At 40.4% G+C, this 27,896-nt stretch overlaps 1 protein-coding gene across 1 annotated transcript; it reads right to left on the minus strand.

Annotated features, from left to right (window-relative positions):
- Positions 1-1,241: 1,241 nt before the first annotated feature.
- On the minus strand, positions 1,242-27,793 carry LOC145439098 (uncharacterized). Its single transcript, XM_080316577.1, has 25 exons — positions 27,621-27,793; positions 21,450-21,497; positions 21,285-21,397; positions 20,614-20,712; positions 20,307-20,337; positions 20,075-20,249; positions 19,014-19,160; positions 17,304-17,370; positions 16,372-16,550; positions 16,224-16,302; positions 15,996-16,167; positions 15,445-15,592; positions 15,212-15,387; positions 13,650-14,366; positions 12,780-12,918; positions 12,140-12,252; positions 11,749-11,788; positions 11,549-11,689; positions 10,226-10,318; positions 9,915-10,166; positions 6,551-6,781; positions 5,032-5,179; positions 4,199-4,300; positions 2,188-2,378; positions 1,242-1,538 (listed from the first exon to the last, which is right to left on the minus strand). Exons 1-25 carry the CDS (start codon positions 27,743-27,745, stop codon positions 1,401-1,403), a joined length of 3,864 nt encoding a protein of 1,287 aa, XP_080172703.1. The 5' UTR covers positions 27,746-27,793; the 3' UTR covers positions 1,242-1,400.
- Positions 27,794-27,896: the final 103 nt, after the last annotated feature.

Consider the following 27,896-nt stretch of genomic DNA (forward strand, 5'->3'; position numbering starts at 1 on the left):
AACCGGCTTTGATTCATTGAAGACGAAATATTATTATATGTGCATATTTGACAATGCGAGAACAGAATGAGTTATATACAATATACAATTATACATATACAATTATACATACATGCGAGGCGAGTCTTCCTCGCTTATGCCCTTTAGGCTCGGTACACGTAGCATCTGTACAGAAGCTACCGTGAGATGAGCTCAACCGCATGATGACAATTTTTTCTGGAATCGAAAAGAGTTATAATCTATGTTTTGATTCATTCACCCATCCATTCATTTCATCTATCAGTGCAAAATATCACAGAATTACATCACAATCAGCATGTAGGCAGTAATATCTATAGATATCCCTGTATACAGGAATGAGTCGCCTGCGGTTTGCTTCGGATAACAGTTTATTGCAGGCTGACGTGGCCTACTTGACGTACACCATTTTAATCTCTAAAATTACCATGATGACTATTTGCAGCATATATCTCTACTTGTATTCCTGGTCCTCTGAGAAAGTGGACAATGGATATGGACATCTACTACATTATACGTCTTACTACACATTTAATACATATCGCTTGATAATACTGTTGCAGGAAATTTACCGTGGTCCAACAACAGTGATAAAAGGAGAAGACATTAAAACGAAATGATTATAACGACTTATAATGACTTCTGCTGTTCCCGTTCACAGACCAGTTGAAAGAATAGAGGCTTCACCCTGGAAAGTGCCGCCATGATATCTTTTTCACAGTCGCGCCTAATTCTGTCACAGCGAATGATGACCAAGACGGAGTATATTATCACGAATGGTATGATTTGGGTGTCTGTCTCGACCTCAGGCGAGCCCTGGATAACAACCAACGAGTTAGACCAACGCAAATGAACTACAAATGAATGATGATTCTAAACGTGAGATTTTCGATCCTATTCAGATACCGCGATATTTCGCCTTGTTGGGCAGTTTCTCTTTAAAATCTGCTTCAAAACATTCAAAGTAACAAGTAATTAGCCTGGCTTAACCCGTAAAGTAACGGTGGAAGTAGTCTGCAAGTCCGCAAGCACGTAAAACCGATTTCAGTACTACAAAAAGTCGTATAATTTGCGCTAGTGCATAACCAGATGCGTGATGTGGTCGTCAAGAATGGACATCGCCATACTATCTTCGCTGCTCCGCCTCGCCTGAAATTTTCATGCTGACTTCGTCGTCAGTCTTCATGCGCAATCAATACATAAAATTAGATAATGCACACGAGTAGCATCGAAAACCAACATTTATTGTGACATCGATTGCAAAATATAACACCGGCAGACTATCAATGTATTGTATACGTATGGTGAGCGAAAGAACGAATAAACAGGAAATATACACAATGAGCAGAACGCAGAGAGAAAATTCGACGCAGCCAGCGGAGTCATTTCAAGCAAGGTAGCCAAGATCTCGGACGACGTTTATTTTTCCACAAAAAGTCCCGCGCCACTTTGTCGGAATGGCTCTTGTAGCGAAGAACCCGAATCACGACGGTGCGACGGCAGTGGTTTTGTGGATCATCCTTGAAACAGGATAGTAAGTTAGTGATATTTTAATTGGTCACAATACCTAACGCGAGTAGCGGGATTCTGTGTGTCACTGATCCCAATAATGTCTATGGATATGTAAAGTATTCAACTTGGCTACAGATAGGCTACCTAAATATATTCCTCGGTAGATGGCGATCGACGCGTTGTCCCTTTTGTAAAAAGTTGCATGAATTCCCAAAGAAATGCTCTATAATTTATGTTAATTCGCAAAATAATTTTGGTTCCTCTTCGAGCTCGCCCCCCAATTAGGGGGTTTGGGGTGCGGCAGCTACGGTCCTGACCACATGCATAAACCTCATGCATAGGCATGTATAGGAAATTGCCCATATGTGCGCTGTCACTGTCATTTGTCATTTTGCGTTAGTCGCGCAGATGCAATCTATACAATTTCGAAATTACTCATGGATACTTGTGTACTTATCAAGCTTTCCTTTTTCACCTACTTACCTACCTACTATAATTTTGACATGTCTTGGAAATAGCTATACGTCCACTTGTAAATATGTCGGAATTAACGGCATTCCTTCTGCATACCTCAGTATCAACACCTTTGACAACTTCTACGGAGTACCAACGACGAACTCCTCTGATGTTATCAATGATTTACATTAAAAAGCCCACCTGCAACCATATCACTGGGAACATCCGAGCTTTATCGGTGAGACGATACACTGTCCGATGATCGGGACGGAATATCCTTTCCAGCTCAGACGCGTTGGATTCGCAAGAATCAGTGTCGTCAGTGTGTACTGAGCTTTCCAACGAGCTGCCTGTGTTGATCGAATCGGACCGTGCCTTGCCAGTTACGTTATCTACAAAAGAAGTGGTTAGTATAATGAACTACGTTGCCTTGCTTAATAAATACGCATGTGAGTTAGAGCTTCCCAGAACCGAAATATCGGACCAACAGCGTTGTATCGTCCAAAATATAATGCTAGAAGGTATGAGAACCGACAATTCTAAAAGAATGCAGTTATAAGAAACAGTGTAGTGAGTAACGAAGTATTTCTACTTTCTCGGAGTATCTGAAGTGGATTTTGCCTATACTTGTATTCATTACTCAAGCAGTTATGTTTTCAGGATACTTCCGCTTCTACTTAACACTTGATGACGCAATACTATATACTTGGTTTTATCACTTTGGCTTTTATAAAGTAGAAAGCAATCTCTCGGTTGTTTTTATATTCATGGTGTTTCGACTACTATGATCAATGATCGTTTACGCCACGCCGATATTCTTTCTTATGATTCCGTATCTGTCTACTTGTAACTAGGCCCACTTCTAAGGTTTTGAAGACACCGCTTACGCAATGCAGTGGTTCTTAACCGCGCATCATTTTCATAGGGTCCGGGAACCTCCAAATTTGCAAAATGGTTGATAACCTAATTTGTATTTTTTTAATTAGAGAAATCACGAGGAAGTTTCGCTGCATAACTGTTAAAACTTCGGGACCCACATCAACAGAATGGCCACCTGACATGAAATATTCTACTGTGCTGTGCAAACACATGTTAATTGTCACTAGCCTAAGCATAATGCTGTTTAGAGATGTTATGTTTGACTTTGGAAAAATTTGTATGCAAAAACCATATTCTTCGGTGACAAACATAAATGTTATTCCAGAATAGCTTCAAGATGAGCTGATATATAGAAATGACTAGGCTGGACGTTTTGTGTTCATTAAAATCGGTTTTGGTGCCATATATGTTGCGACTTGCGATCATACGCGAAGGTGTCGTTGGAAGCGTTACGCGTTATTATTACAGAATTTGCTTTGAAATAATAAAAGTTTTCTCAATTTCTACATGAATAGTATTATGTCATTTTCAAGAAAAATCATTTTATTGCTGTTTATCACTACCCTACATTTAATATTTGCATAAGACAGATGACGGTTGCACGATAATTGAGCTAAATTTGTACTAAAAGTTGAGGGGGGTCAGCGGGGGTCCGTGACGGTGCAAAAGGGGTCCTCGAATACAAAAAGGTTGAGAACCCCTGGCTTACGCGAATCAGACGGCGAGGAGGAGCACCGCTCCAACACTTGGGTGGGAAATCCAGATTCGACCTCGGGATTTGCTTGTATCACTTTTGCGAGTGAAATTATCACATCAACCTGGCGAGATAGATCCTGTATCATTGTAGCAGAATATATTTTCAAAAATTCATCTGTTAGTAGTGTTATCAGTAATTTTGCGTTGTCGCGAAGATGCGTCTTGCAGTTTCAAAAGTGTATAGCGCACCTCCAATTCACGAATAAACGTTTGCGACAACTTGGACCAAATATACTCTTTAAAAACTAATTACTAGAGTACATTTCAAACTATTCAATAACTACTTTTACCTAAAGTAGTGTTGGCGTGTCTCGGAAATAGCAACTTGTACCTGCAATTGAATAGAAACTTATGGGATTACTTCTAATTCTACTTTGAAAGCAAGCTGCAATACTAACTTCTTTAACCACCACTGTCTACAAATCGCACTACGATCGTGAAATACCGATGCAACAGCAAAGTAGCCAATACCCAAGCAGGAAGGAAAGACACTATTCCTTGCATAAAATGGCGCTAAAACACTCCATTCGATGCCCGAGAGCGTGCTTTGAAAACTCCCTTAAATATACGCCCATACCCATATCCACGCTGATCACGTCGGGTAGATTTACAGGCCGTCTTCGCCTGAACAAGAACTTGACGATGTCGGAAGTCAGTAGGTTCTTGCAAATTTCTAAATCTGTAAATGAAATATAGTAATGGGCATGAGTATTACATTGATATGAATAATTGTGGTCGAAGCTAGCGGGGCGATTTGCTATAGATGCGTGGAACAGTTACGCATAACGTGACCCAGGACTACGAGGCGACCAGTAATGAAGTGCTTTTACTTTTACGCAGTACTCAGGTAAGTTTTGCCTACTTGCACTACCTACTCAAATGTTTGTGATTTTGGACTAATTCTAAGTATACTTCAGTTTTTTCAGGCAAGTCTATCTATACTTTTACATTTTGGTTTTTGTTAAGTATAAAGTAGTTCTGGAATCTGCTGGCAATCATTTTATGAGTGAAAATATCGTAAACGGCCCAGTATAGCGGTAGCTGGATATACTGTCGTGAATTGCACCTATTGGTAGAGGTAATGTCATTTGCCATTTTGTTCTAGTCACGAAAATGCATCCTGCAACTCCGACAATCAACTGGAAAAGCATGTGACCCCCCGATCAAATGTACTATCCAAGGCAGGATTCACAAACTCAAATTCGATCGAGGGCCAATTTTCTAGTATTTGAAGACGCCGCGGGCCGCAGCACGGGGTATTCTTATTTCGACAGTTCATTGCTATTTCCCGGCATCACATCTGATAGTGATAGCATTTTTACTCTTCAAAGCACGTTACCGCAGTTCGCAATTACAACGAAACCGAGATGTCGGTCGAAGAGATTTGCTACAACCACAGTTCATAAATACCAGAGTCGGATGACGAGGATCCTTTGGCACGGTTGACTTCCGAGATCACAGCGAGCAGTTCGGCTCCCGTGAAGGACTTCTGGTTTCTCAACTTGCTTACGCAAGAGTTAACGAGCGAGTCAGCATCATGGAGTTCGGTCTGGGACACCTAAAACCGAAATCGGAGCTGCACTTTGAACTCTGTAAGAGTTGACAGAAAAGCGGGGTGCCATCGAGAAACAGCGGATGACCGTAAATCTAACGTGAGACTCACGTCGTGAGTATCCAAGCCGAAGCAGAAATTTGTGATTCAAAACGAGATCCGAATAGCAAGCGCCAGACAAATTATATCGAATAGTCTTTGTCGAAATAAACTTGGCTCTATAGCCAACTGCACAATATGGTGTACCATATGCCAGTCGATGACAGAAACACCATCGACCTTTGTTGCCTTATACACAAAGTTACGAAGTACGTCTCCTTTATGGGAGTACTCAAGTAGGTTTTGACTAATGACACTTCTTGATCAATCTACTCGACTAGCACTTTGACACCTTCTTTAGCATTTGTCAAGCCTGTTACTTTTAACAGCATTACTTTCAATCCCAACTTTAGTAGCAACGTTATAGCGTTACCATATTTTGAGATCCGGAAAGGTGGACTGGACACTTTTGACAAGCTGCAAAGGTACTACAGCGGACGAGAAAACGGGATAATTTTATATTTATAGAACTAATTTAATTTGATTTTTTCGATCCGACTCCTGAACTACCCGTCATATGTCGTTTAGGTCAGCATTTGCCCTTCTCGTGGCCTTTTTGACCATTTTAGGAGGACAAAATGCCAAAAAGAAGACATTTGAGCGAAGTGTTGGACATTTCTTGAAAAATGAGGACAAATCCTCTTAAAGGAGGACGTATGGTAACCCTAAGTAACGCTGACTAGGCTACCTCGACCACCTCTGCTGTGCTTATACATCCTTTTCCGGTACCGAGATAAACAAATAGCTATCTCTCTTTCAGAGGGGTTGTCACAAAAACTATTTTGCTACAATATCCTATGAATAAAAAACGAACAAATCTGCAATGACTGCCAGAGATGATTTTTGCTCACAGACATAAAATGTGGTCCGTGGACATATGAGCATGCGACATTACAGCATGCGAGACTTCGGCATGCGACAATTTGACATGCGACACATGAGCATGTGGGTTAAATTACGAGTTAGGGGTAGGTTAGGGTTAGATTTATGGTTTGGTTAGGTCCAGGGTTTAGGTTAGGTTAGGCTAGGTTAGGTTGGGTTAGGCTATGTTTTGGGTTAGGGTAAGTTTTTGGGTTGTACAGTCACATGCTGAAGTGACGCATGTGCTGATGTGTTCCATGCTGAACTGTCGTTTTCCATTGTGTCGCATGCTCATGCTCATATATGTCGGGCAACCATAAAATGTATATTAAAGTCCTTTACCCAAAAATGTATGTACATAAAATATACTTCATCGATTTGGAGCATGTCGAATTACACGAATCGTGCATGTCTCACCAGTAGCATCGAAATCAAAGCCGGCGTGGGCATGCTCATTAATTCGAGTGTTTCCAACGTGGGCTGTATCTGATCCAAGTTCATAACGAGAAGAGGGTCGATCCCGTAGTGAATAAGTAACTTGGAAAACGTATTTGCCACGAATCCAAATACTTGAAGAAGATATCTGCACTGCACGCGGTACTGCAGTCTGCCGCTGAGCGCATGGATTCGAGTGTTGATGTGGAAGTTCTACAAAGTAGTTTGAAGTATACATTTCGCGCAACGGCATATGGTAGTGTGGGTGCGTCATTTTCCAACTTGAAGTTACGCAAATAGGTGTATTTCGCAGAAATAAATGTTGGTCTGCCGAAGATGAAATGTTGGCCGTGTACTATGTAGAGCCCGACCGATATTGGATTTCTGAGCCGATACCGATAAGACCGATATCCAGTACCTCCACCGATAACCCCGATATATTCAGCCGATATTCAAAAGATATGGAATCTAGCTCAAGGCCCATATCTAACACCTAAGAGCATTTCTTTAAACAACTTTACTGCCATTGATATGCTTGAACATGAAATAAATGACCAAGGAACTATAAAAATATATCGCAAGCACCAATCCAGCAGTTGCAGATTACAGTTAACGAAGCACAATTTCTCGGCCCTTTCTCCCAGGAGTGAACTTCTGTGGTCTTCCATAGATGATGTATATAGTACTAAACACAGTGAGCAGTCTTTCACTTGGTACCATAGTTAGTGGCACAGCAAGAATTGGAAATCTTTTTTCATTTCGGTTTCACCGCTCCCTTGCAGTGGATCTTTCCTTCAATGGTTTCACCAAATATTGATTTTTATATTGATATTCTTCTGGCAATGCACCTGGAGCCTTCAGCACATCATTAACAAGAGCTGAAGAGAATGTGCAAAACAACTCAAATTGTTCACGTCTGCAACTGCTCCACCCATCCCCCTTGTGCCTTGACCATGACCAGCATTTCAACAATCAATCGATCACTACTTTACGCTCTTTTGTCAGAATTTGCCAATGTCATCATGGAGTCAAAAATGTTCGTATCAATTATTGGCTTTACTCCACGTTTGCTTGGTTTTCTTGCCCTCTATGCTCGCACATTTCCCATCATGGTGGCCCCGCAGCCGCAGTCAGACGACTTCATATATTACTGGTATAATTAGCTCTGTTGGTACCGAACCGAGAACTGTTTCGACGCGACGATTTTCTCTATCATTACGAGGGTCAGTCCAGCATGATTGGAGTTCTCATTTCTCTTACTGATTGAAATCTTCTGCAGACAACTATCCATCCAGCTGCTCTAGCTGTCTTTGGTGATCGATTACCGTAGGGGGATTCCCACGAAGTCAGTGGGGCATAACGGTGGTTAGTTATCTATAATATTTCTTCAAATAGGCACGCCTACTGCCCTGTATGCAGTATGCACTAGATGCAGCTTGGCCATTTATTTTTATAATTTACCGTCCTCACGTCTTCTATCGATTTCTCCGACTCCCTGCCACCATGTTGTGACGTCACGAATATGGCCGATATATTTTTACCTTCAATGGCCGATACCGATATTTCTCTCCAAGCGTGATATCGACTCGATATTATCGGCGAGCCGATAATCGGTCGGGCTCTAGCAGACTTGGACAACTAGATAATTCTAGTTGTCTAATTTCACTAAATTAGAGCGAAATGCCAGTAATTTAATTCTAATCTAATTTGTGAAATGCTTCCATGCTCTAATTCTAATTCTAATCTAATTTGTGAAATGTCCGTATTCTCTAATTCTAGTTCATTGTTTTCCTGAAAATGCCTCTTTGTCCGAGGCATATTGCACTATTGCAGTGATTTAAAAAGAATATCCCGCTTGCGCAGGGAAATCCAGTGCCAAGCCGCCATCGCCTTACTTACACCGTGCAGTCATAGTAGATATTATGACGAATATAGCCTGCTAGAGTAGCTTGTAGTCTGCGAACAACATTCTAGTTTCTAAAACTTTACGTTAGTACATCGCCATTCTGACTAACATGGGCGATGCCCACGGTTACCATAAAAGAAGTAATATTTTATTAAAGTATAGTAAAAATCGAGCCAAGCTTGGTGTACAGAAGTTAACCATTCTCATGTTTATGGGAATGCACTGTTGTTGTTGTTTATTAAACAACAATATGTGGCGCTTATCGCCTCACGGCCTTTTGCACCACGCACTGTGATTTGATGTGAACTGCATTTTGCTGTATTCATTTCCCATATACAATTTCATTCAATTTCCAAATTTTTGCGAACTAAGTATAGCTCTAATTCTAATTCTAATCTAATCTGGAAAAGGCTTAGTAGCTCTAATTCTAATTCTAATCTAATTTGAAAAAAGCTGTGTAGCTCTAATTCTAATTCTAATCTAATTTGGAAAAACTGTACAGTTGTAATTCTAATTCTAATCCAGTTTGAAAAAAACTGTGGAGCTCTAATTCTAATTCTAATCTAATTCAGAAAAGCTGAAAATTTTCTAGTTGTCCAAGTCTGGGCTCTAGTACTATGTATACGCTGATCGGAGGGATATTAAGAAAGAGCTGAAGTGTTGACCAAAAATCAAGCGCTACGCCCGTATTCATAAAATGAATATTTCAAAATGGGCAAATGTGAGTCGGTAAATATATTGTGTGGAAGCTTAAAATCTTAATTGGCCGTAGGATAGCATCCAGCCGAGGCTGAGTTCTGAATTGATTCGCGGCAGCGACGGTATCATTTCTGGCAATCCAAAATGTAGCGTCCAGAGCGCAGAATTTACGGAATCTGGTCTTGATCAAAAGCTACTGTCGCATGGATTCCAAAAATATGAAGTAAAATATGATCAGACACTGGAATCACCCGGAATTCGCCCTCCAAGTCTGAAATATCGGCATTGTCCGAACAATCAGAGAGCCGTAATGGGTCATCGTTTTTGCGGTCATCCGATTGTTCTAAACAATGTAGATTTCAAGTGTCGAGGGTGATTTATGGTCAGGTTCCGGAGCCCTGATCATATTTTAATTTATATTGTCGGAGTCAGTGCGACAGTAGCTTTCGATCAAAACCAAATTCAGTAAATTCTGTGCTCTGTATGATAACTTTTGGGATGCTAGAAATCCTACAGTCTCTGCCGCGAACCAATCCAAAATTCAGCCTCAGCGTAACGGAATGAGCCTGCAAAATGGGCCGTTACAATTCCATGTTGACATTCGATACTACAACACTCGATACCGAATTGAATCACTTCAGTAAACTATTTGCCCGGACCTAATTATTTAAGTCACTTGCCATTGCCAATGAAAAAATCGCTAAGATTCCCGCCTTTCAAAGATACATACAATCATCTCACCTGCATGATGCTAAACCAAAGTCTGCAGTACAGCAGAGCGACACCTTCCTCGTAGCATTGTCGCGAGACATTTGTTAGCAACCTCTCCAAACAAGTGGCGATCTCGTCCACATCCCTATCGAAATGATGTCTAGTCATCGGCAGGCGTTGCATCAAGTTTGAGAACAGTCGCGAAAATTTATTCGTCGCACTTTGAACGATCACGTCTCCGAGTCCTTTGATTGACTGGTTCAAGATTTGCTTTATTTTCCCCTGCGCAAGAGAAAGCTGTCTTAGTCGGAGTGAAAATGGAAGTGTTGATTTCATTGTACTTTGAGATATATCGACAGAACCCACAGCCCATTCGTTTCGTCCAGACCGGATTCATCGTCCGAGCTAGTGTTTTCTTCGGAACCACTGGAAAACTGTTGAACATTTGCAAAAGTTTAGTCATTTATTGAACGTTATATTGATTTATTAATTCATTGATTCAAAATGCAGCGGGATTGCGGTACAATGAAGAAAATGAAAATTCAAAACGACCAGGCAAAGTCAATCAACCAAACTCTCGCTTTGGCCTGCAAATGTGGAAAAGCGAAAGCGCCTAATAAAAGAGGCACGCATACTTGCGAAATAGACGGAAGTGATCAAAGTAGTCAGCGTTGGTACTCAAGTAGAATTTATAATTTCCGTACATATCGAAGTATTCAAGTAGAAAATGCAAATATGAAAAGTACCATACCTACCGTGATACAGGGGCTAGTTTTGCGGTTCTGAAGGCAAACCTATTTCTGGCAAATTTTGTTGGAATAGTAGGACGTTTTAAAAAACATTCAATACTTCCGGTTCATTCAGTGTAGCTTCAGCCTTCAGTGGCACTATTACCCACGTTACCCACCTACCCACTTGTGTACTTTTCAGGCAGTCTATCCTTTACTTCCGCTTGAACCATTTTGGCGTGTCTTGGAAATCACTATTATGCTTGTAATTGAGCGAAATTTATGTAATTACTTCCACCTGTAGTACTCGAGTAGTAAGGTTACCATGCGTCCTCCTTTAAGAGGATTTGTCCTCATTTTCAAGAAATCGAAAATGTCATCTAAGGACGCCCAAATGATCTTCTTTTTGGCAATTAGCCCTCCTTTATTGCTTTGAGAGCCAGGCGATCGTACACGGACAACTAAAAACGTCATAAATCACGGAAAATCGGGATTTAGACTGCGTTTACGGCAAGGTTGACTGAAAAAGGTCATCTACAGCCGATTTTACGGTGGACTTGCTGGAGTCGAGTTGGAAAAACGACTCTTTTTTATGCAACCCAATAATATCTTCCGTAGAATTTTTTAAATCACCCGTATTGTCGTGCGCGATTATATCTATTGTAATTTGTAAGAAGTTTCCTCTGTTTTTTCGGGTCTCAAAATATGGTAACCCTATCGAGTAGCAATGCTAGGTACTTAGACCACCTCTGCTTGACAGTTCTGCCCGATTAAAACAGAGTATAATCAGTGACACAATCGCACAAACACAAACTCCAGCATACAGCAATGAATATTCTTACATTAAAGCACACAGGAAATCAGAAATCAATATTTTCAAGATCAGTATAGCACGCCGGGTCTGTGCAGTGTGTAATCATACGAAATCAAACGAACCACTGCTGAGTGTTCTGACCCCGAACCAGTTGAAGGTCGAGAGCCCGCTTCAGAAAGACCGTCGGTCAGACTTTCGAGCAAATGTATCGCGTACGGCAATCCCGATTCCAGGACCAACAGGTTGTTGAAATATCGAAAAATCTGTTAAGAACGTTTATTTATTTTCTGATTTCAAGTTCTGTAACAAAGATGATGAGTACCTGGTCGACATTTAAATTCGTTGTGTTAATTTCGATTGAACTGAAACAAAAGTGCTAGATCATTTATGGAGACTTAATTCAATATGATTCTTCTTGCAGCATGAGGTCAAATTCTGAATGGAGGCCTCCGGTCATGTACAAAGGAATACAGGCCACAACAGGAATAACACATAATTTGATCACATGGATTCGATCTCAGCCATACGAAAATATCTAAAATGATATACATCCGCTAAAAAATAACAATCCAAAATAACAACCCAATTCCCAAATACAAATACTAACTTCATGTTAATTTACGAAAATGAACTGCAACTTCACATAAATTATGTAAGCAATTAATAATAACTCATTTCGAAGATACTGCCCCTGTACTACAGCCATAGCTTACTGAAGAATGGATTCCTCGGGCGTTTGGCGTTTGAAAATCGCGTTGGCTGCGTCCCGACCCAATTCTTTTCGAAGTATGAGAAACGCGTATTGCCGAGCCGCATAACAAAGTGCCTGAAAGCACAATAAACGGTTATCGTTATTCAGTCATATAAGACCTTACTTAGCATGGACTAGAACACGGGGCCAGATTCGACCCGTGGGATGTTTTGATCCGGCCCACTGAGCAATTTTACATTTTCTCTTTAGAATTATGACCGTTGAAGACGCACAATGCGATATTCAAGATACAATGCGTTGAAATGAACAGGTAGGAGGATATCGAAATGACCATATTCAGCCCACTAATCTAACAAGCATCTCGCTCTATTGATATTAACAATGCCGCATCCCAATCAAAATTGTTTGCTGGCCTCCGTATTAGATCTTATTACAGATCCCAAGTTTGTTGTTTTTACCACGTGCAAAATGATAACTTATAATTTGACGTATTGTAAAGGTTTACAGTATTCATGATTAGAATTTTTTATTTTCATTCAGCTAGTCTCGAGAAATAACGATACAAAATAAAATTCACCAACACTACCGACATTTAATTGCATATATTTCGGGTCGTCACTGATGCAGATCATAAGTCTTACCTCGACAGCTTTCAGTAGAAAATGATTTTTATGCCTCTTCAGTGATATTTCTCCATCCAAAAGTTCCGAGTCCATCCCAGGTTGACGATGCGGCAAAACATATATCGTCATGGTCACGTCCTTGACAACTTGAATAAACCTGACAAATCACAACGGAGATTGAGCGATGAGATAAAGCACGAGTGTGCAGCCTTTTTTACAATTGGGCCCCGTATTAATGACAGGGTAAAATCAACATAGGAATTCTAGCAGTGTTGGGATCAAGTCAGGTCACCAGCACTTCGAGTCAATGAAAATTTTGACTCGAGTCAAGTTATGTAATGTAATGTCAAAACGTTAAAGCTAAAGACCAGCCATGACTCAAGTCATCAACGAGCACAGTGGCTCGAGTTAAGTCATCACAAATTTTCCCGTTTCAAGTCAATTTAAAACCATCAAATATATATTCAATTCAAGTCGTTCGAGTTGATGTGCCGACGCAGATGCATACATACTATCGCTGGACCGCTGTCAAACCTCGTTACATGCCATTTCGAAAATAAGACGATATGAGTCATGGGTTAACCATCATGTACGTTGCTGAGAATGCTGCTCACCAGGGCATTGAATACATGCTAAACACGATGGAAGTATAATTCTATGTTGGCAATGTTCATGCAGTCTGAAATGCTGTATGAACGGTGGATGCTATGAATGGAGCGTTAACCTTGCATGCGCCAAGGTAACCGCAGGCTGCACATGCACACTGCACAGTGCACATCACTGATATAAAACATTAAAAGTATTTTTGACAGCAATTCCAAAATCCGAATTCCCAATTGAGAACACTCCAACAATGTTGTAATAATTTGAACCGATGCATCAATTCACCTTGTCATAATGCTCGTAAAATCCACCAAAGACGTTGTAATAGTAGCCAGCACGTCCCGTTCAGAATTCGCATGGCTCTTATTGTTATTATCGTCTTCGAGGCTCAAAGATTCTGAGCTAAAACCAGCTCCTATACCGTTGAAATTCTCGTCGACCATATCAGGCAGGGTTGTAACGTTATCAGTCGTTTCCTTGTCGGGTTCATCGATTTCGTCGGTCGAAGAATCAGAGCTGCAATCCGAAGAAGAACAGGGAATATCTTGCATGGCGATGGCATTTTTCGGGGCGGGATTAACCGCACAGGTTGCGAAGGTTGGATTAGTCTGTGTTCGGGACGAAGATTGTTCGCATGACGTCTGAAAGTTCGCACGTGCATCATCCGAATCGCTCGAAGAATCGGTGTCCTTCTTCAGGTACGCGGCCGTGAAATGAGCGTAGTTCCTGGTTCGATTTCGCACTTTCGAAGTACTCAAACTTGTAGTCTGTAGGTCACAGCTGTTTACTAATCTGTTCTTCTGTCGGCTGATTCTTGCGTTTTTAGCAGCACGCTCCGCGCCACGATAGCTGTCCAAATTGACAACGTCGTTCACTTGCCTTCGCATGTGACAAGAAAGAACGTCAAGCCAATGCATCGCCACCGGATGGTAAGCGATTCGCCAGGAGAAATGCGGGCGCTTTGCCCGACCGATATTGCCGATGGTATCGAATTCCGCAAGCCTGAAAAGATTTAGTTGAGTCAGGCATCCAAAAAATTTTTTTCTCAAATTTCACAACATCACTGATTAACTTGGCGGTACAGAACTTTAATTTACAATGGAAAAGTATATTCATATCGAAATGAACCCTAACATTTTCTGCTGACACTCGTCAGGGGTAATCGTCTATTACAGAATTTGAGAAAACATTGTATAAGATGGATATTATTGTTGAAATACAAAAGCAAATTAAAATTTTTGGAATTAAGAGTATTTATGATGGCAAATTTATTCACTTCACCATGAGAAAACATCGTGTTCCAGGCATCCCAGAAAGTAAAATAGCCTACTGCTTTTTTCGGGATATTTCATCTTAAGACTGGACTGTGATAGTGTTTGTATGGGAGCATTGCTGATTATTGGAAAAATTATGGCTCCACTGGAAATCGGCTAACTTCATTGATATAGCGTTGCTATAATGATGGTGATATAATTCGAAAATGAAGCACTTTCCAGACTCAAATTAGCGACCACGAAGAGGAAATAAACTAACAAGCAGGTAAAATACAGGTAACTATATTTCTGGAAAAAGTATCGGGACTATAATTCACGGCAAAAACATTGAAATTTGAATACCGTTATCACGAATTGAACACAATTTAAATCGAATTGATTAGAACCATCAATGATAATAACTATTTCTTGATTTCATTATTGTACAGTGCACTACTAGCACTGTCTTCTATTGCACAAAGTATCGAAGCATTCAAGCGTGAAACAACTGAGTCGGACACACAATTGTAAATCTCGATCAAACAGACAGTTCTTGGTACACAGTAATGGGTAAATATAAATATGGTACTATACTTGTAGGAAAGAGCCATGTCACGCAAATTCAAAGCCTCTCCGCCACGCTGGCTCCCTTGAACGGATATTCCAGACGTGAGAGTCTGTGCCAAGACGGATTCGTCAGACTCAAACGATTCGTAAATGCTGTGAGTGTACACCTCCACAAAATCCGGTATGTACTTGTTCAACACGCACTAAGCAAAAGAAAAATTATGCCTGCAATAGCAAATCAGAAAACCAACAACAACAACCTCATAACTTGAATCGTCTTCGTTATGCCTCTTTTGTTTTAGCAACTTTAGCACATCTATGGCATACTCGACGGATGAAAAGAAAAGTTCAGTTGCATACTCGGTGTTTATCTCCTTGTAAGATTGATACTTGTGCTTGATAGCGCAGCTGTCAAAATACAAAATTGAAGTACAGAATTGAAATACAGATTCTGCTCTTGCACAATAATAATGTGGAAAAAGAGAACAGTAATGGGAAATGTCAGACTGGTATAGCATTGGAATTTTTTAGGTGCCATTGAATGAGTTGCGGTTTGCCAAACTTATAAAGGTCACGAATCTACTTGTTCTGTTTAGGTATACAAACATTGCTCCACGAGAAACATACTATCCATGTAGATTAACACAAAGTTGCATTTGAATCTATCTATGATGTTCAAGAGCTACCGAATTCTATGGCCTACATGCAGATGGAGTTCAAAGAATATTCCACTCCCCTTACAAATTTCTCGGAACAGATTTATTATCCACCTATCGTTGAAAAGCTACGATCCACATCGTAAATTACTCACTGTAGCCATTTTGAAAAACATTCAGTCCAGTCAACGGCGTCCTCTCCAAGCAAGTCAAGCAATACGTATGCATTCTTCGCCAATTCTAAAGTGAGATCCAAACACTTCGAACTCGGCAACCAGTCCGTCAGTAAGTTTACTACAAGATTGCGGGCTCTTTCGACGAAGTTATCTGCATTAAAAATCTATGCAGCATATGCAATTTTGTCGTGTCAAACACAAGCTAACCTGCGATCTCGCAAATTGACTGCCTTTCCGACAAGCACATCGAATCCCCTCGATTAAGCAAGTCTGTGATGCATTTTATCTATAATAAGTACGGCAATGCGTGATAATAGCGATAAAATGGAAAAGTGTAGGACAGTCGCATGCCCACCTCGTTATTGACCCACAGCGTGACGGCGACGTTGCATTTTAGTGTGTCAAGTGGCAAGTGACCAGACAACACTTCCAAATGACAACACAATCGGCTCATTTTCGAAACGCGAAATCTCTCGGCGAACTCTCCCAGTAATCGCTTCCCGTATTTGCTTCGAAATCGCAGGACATCTTTTCCTACACGAAAGAAATCAATGATATAAACTTGTACCACTTCGGATTTTGAAGTAGAGAGCAGTTTTAGATAAGTCTGGATCACCTCCATGACAAAATGGTCCCTGTATCATGGCATTTGAATATATTGACAGAAAATGTTGGTCATTTTGCATTAGTCGCAAAGATGCATCTTGCAATTTCAAAACATGCTACCTCCGATATACTGCTAAAGGTGTGCGATCAAATCTACATTTTTGAATTACTTGTGTGTTCACATGTGAAGGAGATCGCTACTCGTGTTTTCGATTGAGTAGAAATTTTCAGCATTAGGGCTATACTTCTGCTTCTGTTCCAGTAGCAACGCTGACACGAGTCGGAGCTTCAATGCTCAGACCATTATCATTATCATTGTATAATATATTTAGATTGAAATGAACCCAAATATTTTCCCTGACACTCGTAAGTCTTAATCGTCAGTAACTAGTAGAGAATTGCAAAGAACATTGTATATCAACAATCGTATCACCAAATATGTCCGACGAGTGTCAGTCGAAAATGTTCGGGCTTATTTCAATGTGAACATACTATTCAATAGAATATTGAAGTTCTGTACCACCAAGAAGCCTTATCATTGGGTATTGAAACAATAATTTGACAAATAACATAATATTCATTTCAAATGTCTATTAAATGGTGGATATTTAATATTTTTTCAAAGATACGAAATGGGGGTTTCCCAATCAATATGCAATCTAAAGGTATACCGCAACCCACCGGTAGTTTTGGAGACAAAATTTGCACATCCCAGCTTTGGAGAAGTATCCAGATCGTGTCTAATCACCTGAAAATATGAAGCGCATCTTGTAGCAACTATAGTAAGGCGACAACTCACTTTAGTAAACTTGTGAACAGAATCAGAAAATCTATAGCCCCGGGAACATAGTAATCAAACACCGATGCTTGAAATGACTTGACCCTCATGGTATAGATCAGTGGTTCCCAACCTTTTTCGACTGATCGCCCCCTTTTGAAGCTCCACACCGATCATCGCCCCCCAAATATTGGGAACCGAAAAACAGAACTTCATTAGCCCCCTCCCCCCCCGAAAAAAATGCTGGTCTTTGGCCCCGTAGGGTGATAAACCAAACCCCAGACCCCCCTCAGCTAGTGGGCTTTTTGTCGTTACATATCAGCTATACCCTATTTCATGTAGCGTTTGGTGAGTCACCGTATTTCGCCTAAACGCGCGAAGCGCGACAAATTTATATAATTTATGTTTGAATCGGTCAATATGGTCGATGTGGTATGTTGGAAAAGGTAGGACCCCTAAATAATAATTAAACATCTTCGGGCGGAATCGTTGTTATATTGACTTCTTTACATGATGCTATTTCGTGACCTCCCATATCTGCCATGTCAGAAGATATGGAAATCGTCTAAACGTACAAAACTAAAAGACGCACATGATTTCATATTGGTATTTCTTTACTGGCAAATAAATTTTTCCTTGTGGGATGGCATTTGTCCTGTAGGGTTAATGTCGCCAGGACAGGAACATTCGACGCCAGCCATTGAGGCGCTTATGGACAATTAAACATATATGCATTTATATCGAAGTTTTCGGTCAGTAAAAGGGCATTCCTTTTCGGCCAAGGTCTTCTCGCTGCTGATCGTTCTGGCACATTTGTCGGAGTCGCATGTTACAGGGCCTCTAACTTCATATTTCTTGGTGCGTGGCGCAGTAATGGCCGACGCCGAAGTCTCCCATTTCCAGAAATCATGCGTATTTTTGTTGGGTGACGGGGAACCCCAACATCAAGATACATGAAAATATTAAATCGCGCCCAGCACGAAAAAGTTTTGAAAAAGTCGCATGAATTTCTAAAAAATTACTCTATCATTCATGTTAATTCACGAAATAATTTTGGGCTTCCTTCGATTTCGGCCCCACCCCCACCCCTAATTGGGCGGTTTGGGGTGCGGTAGTTACGGTCCCGACTCCAATATAGCCGTATTAACGCGCCATCGCCCCCCTATCGCCCCCTTCGTTATTTTCGCCCCCCTAGACCGCCAAATCGCCCACGTTGGGAACCACTGGTATAGATCATCATTCATCATCATCATTGGTTTATTAGCAATTTTATCAGTTCAATACACCACAATAAATGCGATACAATGAAAAGACAGGAAGATGTCGAAGCGACAAGGAGTAGTCTATGGAATCTGACACCCACCTTGGCCTAGGCGATGTAAAGAGGAGGCATGCACACTGAATGAAAGTAAAGAAGATAGTATAGAAAAGGAAAGCGACAAGAAATAGGGCGGCATGTCATGGGAAGCGAGATCGATAGGTCAGTCGTGGTCCGGTAATCTTGAGGATGGACTGTATCACACAAGATCACACAAGAAAGCCCCCAGCAATTGAGTGATTCATGGGTTGGACTGGTGAGATTTGGACAGATGAGAGAGTCATCCGTAACCTACCTTTGAGGCCAGTTGCTTGTATTGGTCACGCCTATCTTTTGCTGGTGCATTGTAACGGCGTTGTGGCGGTGGACTTTTTGATGTCTCGAGTAAATTGCTGATCTCAGATCGTTCCGAGTCTTGCCAGTTTCGGTACTCCATGAAAGTCTGTCAATCGTAAAAACTCAACGTAAATGAATAAACATCTCACTGTTCGCATTTACTGCCAGATAAATTTCAACAGGTGTGAATATGTGAAACCATTTTATGGTTACTACTCGACCTCATGCCTGTAAGATCCATTGATTTTCCCAGATGCCATTTTTTACAATGAGAATTTCATGGTCCTTATTACAGCATAGCTTGCCGTATCGGTTTCACTTTCGAATCTGTTTGATCTTTTTAGTGTGGCGAGGACTCTCCGTAAGAGGCACCCGTGAAGGCTTCGAGTTATAATATATGCATTATTACAATGAACGTTGTGGTGACAGCAATCTGCAAGTTCTATACCAAAACCAGTTATTTGATATAGAATCGGACATACTCATCACTCATCACTCATCAGTAGAGTGCGGTGATAGTCAGATATCAAGTTGCAGAAAAATATTCATATTCTCAAACTTATAAACTAACTTAGTGACACCAATTCCTCAATGCGGAACAAGGTCGGCAACCTTTTTTTACTCAGCGGACCGTTTTTAAATTGAATTTTTTTTTCACGAACCAGTCTTAAAAAAAGATCAACAGTGAAAATTGATTGCAGCTCATACACCATAAAAATTATACCGATGGGTTACCAGTAAGGCACTAGCAGTAAGTAAAACACATGTTTTGTGATAACCTGATGTTATTTTCAATTTTGATCAGTGATCTTGACCACGATTTAAAGGTATATGAACTTTTCGCTAACCGTTATCGGCCACAGATTGCCGACCACCGAGTTACCTGGTTACGGAATTGGCTACCAATGGTATAGGGACATAAGTTACAAAAACAGGTTTGATGGCGAAGTATCATTGCGCTAATCATCTGCAGTAGTAGCTGCATGGAGAACTGTAAAAACTTCATTAATACAACTGCACCTCAAAATTGTTCTCGTTATAGAACGGATTTGAGTTGGTTTCCAACAGATGCCGCTGCATCCGTAAACTTTCCTCTTGTGTGCCGGTCCTGATGAGATGCTGGTATTGCTCGTGGCGTCTCGGGTCTAGCTGGAAGATTTTCCTTGCGAAATGATTCAGGCGGTCACTGTCACATCTTTTGAGATATTGACAGTGTTACAAAGAGGCGATTTGGTGCATGAAAAGAAATTACCTGAATTTGTCCTTCGGCACTGTGATATTTTCTAAATAGAATGGAAAATATCAGCATCTTCGTATGGATGGGGTCAATCAATTGAGAGATATTACTAGATAGCAAATGCATTGTCCAGTCAATGATATGTTCTATTGGAAGAGTGCACCACGGGCACGGCACATTGCTTTGGCAGATCAATAAGCTGACAAAAATACATGCAGTCATGCATATCATAAATTCTGGCCTTGATCTAGTCTGGAGAATTTTCAGTCAAATGAAAGTGGAAATTACTTACGTAAATTACGTAAAAATGGAGCAAACTAACCTTTCGTAGCCAAGGTAGGCTCTTTACAGCAGCGCATCACGTCAACATATAAATCCTGTTCAGTAGGTGTGATTGCCAAACTGGTCTCGCTAGAAGAATCTATAAATAAATGGAGATAATTTGTAGAGTAGTAGCGATTTACAGGTTCTTTTACATTATAATCAGTATACCAAAGGGGATATTTGATTCATGGACAATTCAGAGTCATCTCGAGTCTTCATTGTATCACAATCGTGTGGTATTTAGAGCTAATTGTAGCTGTATAAATATGAATATATTATTCAAATACATTATGAGGTTCTGTGCTCCGCAGCTCTTCTCTGATGAAAACAGTAATATTAACGAATGAATGAGACGCATGGTGAACCAAAGATCTAAATCATTCTTCTCGTCAGTCATTCACACCTGTTACAGCACTTTGAAAGTAATGCAATATTACCTCTTGAATAAGTGGTGCAAGTATATACAAAACCTACTCTGGTACCCTGAAAAAGTGGAAGCAATAAGCAATTCGATAATGGCCAATTCTGCCATAGATCTACAAAGATTGAATAGTATCAACAATTAACTGTCATTTAAAAATGTATCGCTGTTGTCAATTACGATGGCAACTCTTTTCTGACACTAGGTTTAAATTGAATACCATGCAAACTGAAATAGGATTGTCCTACCTATTGTTGATGTTGTCTGCATGCCATTGACACATCCATTCTTACTCTTCCCCCTATCCGTAATGGTGCTATCTTCTTTATGAATGGAGAATACGCTTGTGCAGTAATCTGATCTGAAATGAATGAGTTTGAAAACACCGAAGAATGCGTATCACAAGAACTTACCCAATTTTTCGATAATGCTCGTGAATTTTATCCACCTTTCTCCCACATCTGAAATTGAATTACCAATGACCGTAACTCACTATATCTTGCTAAAAATGTGACTGTAATGGGTTTACGTAAGTAGTAGCACGTAGGGATGGTGTGAACCTCTGAAATGTTCAGGTACGTGTGAACGCGAACCTTTTTGAAAGGTTATGTGTAAACGCGAACGTGTAACTCATGACGTCACGTGATGTCATATTGCAAATTCCAACGCTACATTTCAGCTAAGTGATAGCCTATATTAATGTACGTACACGATCACCAGCAACGACTCGGGCCACACAATACCGCAATGCTGATGTACATATTGACGTCTTAAACGTCGCCAAATGTATCAACTGGGAAAATCAAATCATATAATAATCCCATGAAATCGATATCCTTCGTCTCTTTGTCAACAATTTCGGCGTGAACTTGTAAGAGAATATAAGTGTACGCCTTAACGGTCTAGGCCAGATCGGACAATGTATTCGGCGTTTGAGTTTTGCTACGTTGATATTGAGCACATTTTAAAACGGGTTTCTATACTTGCTACCGATATTACCCCATTAACAAGTTATACAGCAGCAGACAACACCCCAATCGCACGGATTCGGTTTTAATTCTACAATAAACATATGAAATCAGGATTGACCCCGTACACGTGCTAGATTTTTTACATCAGACAACCATATCAATTTGATTGATTGGTTGAATAAGCATCATTCGCTGACTAGTTACATGTATAGTGTATTTTGCTCTTGATGTTGTTTGATTGCGGGTCAAGCTCACTGCAGAGAGTCACAAAATATTCACAAACGGAAAGCTAGATATTTCGGTCAAACTTTTGTAACAAAACAGGTAAAATCTTTGAGATGTGCATACTCGTTTAGTGTTGATTTTTTTATGCTGACAGCGCCATGAATATATTAGCCCGCAGTTGCAATGCAATAAATTTCAACCAAATATGTTGTAATGAAGTGAAAATTGTAATATATGAAAAAGGTTCATAGTGCAGAACTTACCAAGGTTCGTTTGTGAACGCCGTGAACCTCTAGATTTCTGAGGTTCACACACAAAACGCGAACGTGAACCTCACGTTCACACCATCCTAGCACGTCAATCCCATCTCATGGAGCTAAATTGCAATTCTCTCAGTGAGTGTGGATTCAGTAACATCATCATATTATTACCATTATTATCAATTCAATATTGTATACCAAGGTTGTCAAACATATCGCCCGCCAGACGATTTCATCCGGCCCGCGAAGCAATTCTGAGTAGATTGAAAAATTGCTATATTATCCAGCACATTTGCAACAAATGTTGAGATGTTTTGCAGTAAATACTTGCAATAAATATTCCCTCATGACAGCAACTGTCGAGCATGTTTGTTCATAGGCCACGCTATAACCGCCCGAGACCCTATACTACGGCGTTGTGGGTTTTACCCTCTCTAATTCGAGAAGGCAAAAGTGCATACTGAGCTCAGAGTTTTATGGAAAAATGGACCAACATAGAAGTTATTCACAGCAGCGAAAACTCCAATGCGGAACCGTTATAGGCAGTTTACATGGAAAATATATTACCAGTGTTGGGATCAAGTCACTACCTTCGAGTCACGAGTCATTTCGAGTCATTGCACATTTTGACTCGAGTCAAGTCAAGTCAATCGATTTTTGAAGGTGACTCGAGTCAAGTCAAGTCACTCGATTTTTGGAGGTGACTCGAGTCAAGTCGAGTCAAGTCAAGTCAAGTCACGAGTCAAGTCACAATTCAAGTCAAGTTGGCTTTTCGAAGTGTGAGGCATGATTATGACATTACATATTGCTGGCTGTCTGAAATACAGATTGAGCGGTCATTGATTCTGAGCCAATGAACGAATATAGAGTTAAATATACACGCAAGAAGGCGCTGTATCGCTCACATATACGGTAGAACTGCTAAACTACGTAAGTAATTGCTTAGCCTCAGTTTCTAGTTACGAGCCAAAATAGAGAATAGAGAAACGAATCGATAAGATACATTCGAGCCTGCGCCAATGGTTGATGACTATATAAACTATATTCGAATTCAATTTCAATAACCCTAGAGATTTGGTTAAGGTAAGAACAGAAAACAGAAATATACATTTTACTATTAAATTACTTTACTATACTAGTTTACGACATCGTAAGCTATAAGCTTCGATCACTTCGTTTGCGGTCAATTTATTTGGGAAAAAACAATGAAGGCACAGTGAAACGCACGATCATTGAATAATTAGTCGCTCTCACGGGTTACACGAGCGTTTCACGAGCAATCCGATCATATGCAAGACACAATGATTTTTGTCGACACAGATTACTTGATGACTTGAAATTGACTCGTGAATTTCGCTCCGAGTCACGAGTCCATCCCCATTTCTGATACGCCGAGTCAAGTCAAGTCAAGTCATTTTAGCAAAGTGAATCGAGTCAAGTCAAGTCATACGAAAAAGGTGACTCGAGTCTGACTCGAGTCAAGTCATGACTCGAGTCATCCCAACACTGTATATTACCCACACAAATGTATAATTCAAATATCTATGATAGCACTGCTATGTCACTTCACACCCAATATGTTACCCGGACTTGCGATACCCAAATTCCAACGTCCCCGTTTACAGTAAACTATCTTGTAATCCACACAGCGTATACCCTGGGCTAACGCAGATTGCGACTAAATCAAAGGGGGCATAGTAATATGTCAACTTATATCGTCGTTAGCGCCACTATTTTATCGTTTCATAACTGCATTCAACCGATCAATCATCGTAATTTTGCCAATTCCATTGTTCGCGAATAAGGGTGTTACGACTTGCTAGAATAAAACCCCCTATGAGCCGTGCACGTGGCAATCGTCGCTAGCCTGATTTATCGCGTCTCGATCAAGCCTGGTTCCGCAGGCTTCAGCAATCACATCTGCAATAGGCCCAGTTCACACTATATCATCGCTTAACTGCACAATCGAATCTGCATTGGCGGCTTCGGCCTGGTGTGCACGATATTATCACTGGCCTACACAATAGCATCTGCAATAGACCTGGAGTGAAAGATATCATTGCTGGCCTATGGCCTAACTATCGTGTCTCGGGCCTAGCATGCTTTGGCTCCTATCTTTCGCTGGTTTCGAGACAATGCGGTCGAGTTTACGCTAATTAGTGATTGTTTTATGTCATATTGATTAAAAAGCGACATCGCGAAACTGAATAACATCAGATATCTGCAAACAGACTTTAACGTGCGAAATTGATTCCCGCTAATACTTGAACGTAACGACCAGAAGATGTGCATCATGTCTCGAGTTCTTAAATACGACAAAGGTTTGAAATCGGTGCAATCATGTTCGGACATTTTGATTTGCGAAAACTGTAGCCGAGACTGCGTAATACGCGCGCGTATTTATTTGTTCACCGGAGATCAGTGACTCGCTAATTGACAGCACTCCCGGACTCTTTGGCAAGCTTATCATACGCCTAAAATCGTCGATACGAAGAGATTATATGATCGCCCTTTACACATGTACTTGACCCTAATTGAATTGATTCTATATTGGTAAATTTGAACAAAATCCAAATCCCCCTAATTTTTCGACTGGCCACGCGCCTATAGCGTGTGCTGAGAAGCACCATCCTAGATCTCCTCTGCTGACCAGGCGCCCAAATATACGTTTAGCCTTTCTGAAATCTAAATTATGTGCACCCATATTCGTTTACAAAACCATTCATGAGCTAGCTAACTTCGTGATAGGTAATTACCTATTATAATCGGAGCGCGAAATTGAAGGGTGTGTTGGTGTGTGCCAGCAAATTGGAATCCATTTCTGCGCAGATTCGTTTCGCTAACAAGGCGCTGCCAGTGACATTAATCGGAAATGCAGCAATACAGCTTAAACACCGATATAATGAGAAAACACCGATAAAATGAGAAAACAATTGTCGCGACGAAAGCTACTCAATACGGTGTCACACTCAGAACCGATTTGTGGCGATACTGATTAGATTACACGCTTTCTCATTTGCCATCATCCATATTTCTGTCGACATGCAGATTGAATTTACGAATTGACCGATGTACTCCCGAAATGTTTCACGCGAACTTAAATCGGGAAATGCACCAATGCTTTAATCATCAAACAATTACCGCGGTGCGAGTTGGTCAACGCGAAGCAAGAAACCGCAAGAGACAATTACTGATTGGCTGCGCGATTTCGCGTTTGTAATCATCGTTATTGTCTGCTTGAAGTATTCGAGAGCTGTCGTGTCGTGTGTTACTTGCAAGACAAGTGCGTATTAGTGTATTTCGTTAGTCGCACTGGGCATTGCGGGTGAATAACATTGATGCAACTACAGATTCCGTCGGACGGACTGGCAGCGCAGGCCGCAGTTACACTTCAAATGATCGTTCCGTTTTAAGATTATCTTTAATAACTCGACTGCATGGTTTGATATTAATGAGTGCAAGGCCGATATTAAAACGTCACGCGAATGGTTTAACTCTTCACGTGCGGCATGCAATAAAGTGCGTTTTCGTGCGACGATGACGTCATCGATATGGAAACATTATGACGTCACAAGACTTCGCCACCTCGCGAATGAGAAATAATACTGTGTTGAGGCGAAACTGGCGGAAACAGATTAGCTTGTACTTTCCCTTTTATTTTTTTCACTACCCTCTGATCGTTCATAACAAATTCTATATTTTCACATTCCTTGGTGATTTTGAAGGGGTTTTAGCGCTTTGACTAGTTTAAAATTTAACATTAACTAGTTTAACATTCCACAATTCTGAATCAGAGTGACAATAGGATTGATACCAGTTACAATAAATTGCGAGCGCGGGCTTAGTGTTGCCACAAGAACCCCTTCGCTCGCGTTCGACGGAGCCTATTCGGTGCGACAGATTATTATTACTTTGGCCATCAGCAGATATAAACGCAACGTCTGTAAACATAATATTTGCAACAGGCACGTGCCTTGCCCATGCCGTGACAGTTTTGTCTATGATGAATTGCAAAATCACAGGTGAGGCTTAACTCACGCCTGTCTCATCTCATTCATTGCCCTATATTTGGATAATGAATATGCTATTCGGTACACATAGATGCACTGCACGCGTGAGCCTCTATGTGTACTGTACAGAATAGCATATTTGCAGCATGGGTGCTGCACGTGCTTAATAAATAACGGAATGACCGCAACATAGATATAAACATAAGCGATCAATGTATTTGGTATTATCATTTTTTCATGGCTACTAAATTTTTTTCGCATGAAATCCACGACACAGTTTATGTTATAGGTTGTGTCGTTCCAACGCCTTCCTTTAGTTTCATTGTAATCAAATATTGTGATATTTTGAATTGATGAAACATTGTGATTCCAAGTAGAAAATTTAAAAAAAAAATTAAAATTATATACTCAAGAAGTTATTTCCAAATTCAAATTTTCTAATATTAGTACCAACTTTATGCTTTGCTAATTGATAGCCTACTTGAAGCACTACGATTTGTGATCTTTTTGACAATATCGTTATCTCTTAGTTACGTCATTGATGCTGTTTGATTGCATCAGCACTTTCGGCGATGCATACTGCATATATTCTTGCCAGACAAGCGAAAATTCAGCTTACAACCAAGAAGCTATAGCCTTTCTTCGTCCCCTAGCCTTTGTTTGCAGCCTTTCTTTGTTATGAGATTTGTTTTCACTTTTATTTATTCGTACCACACAAATTTAGTCATATAATATCATGTCACGAATAAAGAGAAAGTACCTGAAAAATATTTGGACTTTGGATTTACATATCTTCAAATTCATCAGTGTGTTGTGTGTATGAAAACATTTTAAACAGTACTTCAAAACCGTAGCAAATGCTCATCCAAGGATAAGAAAACGTTGTGACTTTTAAATTGAAATTGTCCCGTCTGAAGAGGCAAAACTATACCAACCTGAAATGTTTTGGCGCAGTTTTTCCAGCAAATGAACATCATCTTATCCTTATGTATTAGAGGTAAATCAGATATTCATCATTGCAAAAAAGTTTAAGAAACAAAGACGTAAATCCTCTTTATCGACCTTCTTAGAACTCTCTAGGAGTCAAATATTCAGCAACGCTGAACCAATGCTCCCACCTTATCAGATAGCAGTCCTGACATGGATCGCTACATCTTTTCTTCCAATATTTCACATCTTGTTGAATCATTTCCTCGAATAATCCATTGGCCGATGCATGATGACCAAAGTTTCGTTTCGACATTTGTATAGCTTTAACTATATGCCCTAAAATTTTAGTGAAATGTTGAAATGAAAACGCGATTAACGAATACGGCACATATATGTGTATAAAATATACAGAGAGCAGTGGTCAGCAACGAAGTATTTCTACTTAAAAGTACTCAAGTACCTTC

The sequence above is a fragment of the Botryllus schlosseri genome, chromosome 5, assembly GCF_051294905.1.
Source record: "Botryllus schlosseri isolate E-star chromosome 5, Bs_hap1, whole genome shotgun sequence".
NCBI classification, from domain to species: Eukaryota; Metazoa; Chordata; class Ascidiacea; order Stolidobranchia; family Styelidae; genus Botryllus; species Botryllus schlosseri.

Coding starts and splice junctions, on each gene's coding strand:
- LOC145439098 (XM_080316577.1), bottom strand. CDS start 27,745: ATGTCGAAACGAAACTTTGGTCATCATGCATCGGCCAATGGATTATTC. Junction 11,690..11,748: donor CGAATTTAAATGTCGACCAG/GTACTCATCATC, acceptor CGTTCTTAACAG/ATTTTTCGATATTTCAACAA. Junction 6,782..9,914: donor TTTGGTTTAGCATCATGCAG/GTGAGATGATTG, acceptor ACTACTTTGTAG/AACTTCCACATCAACACTCG.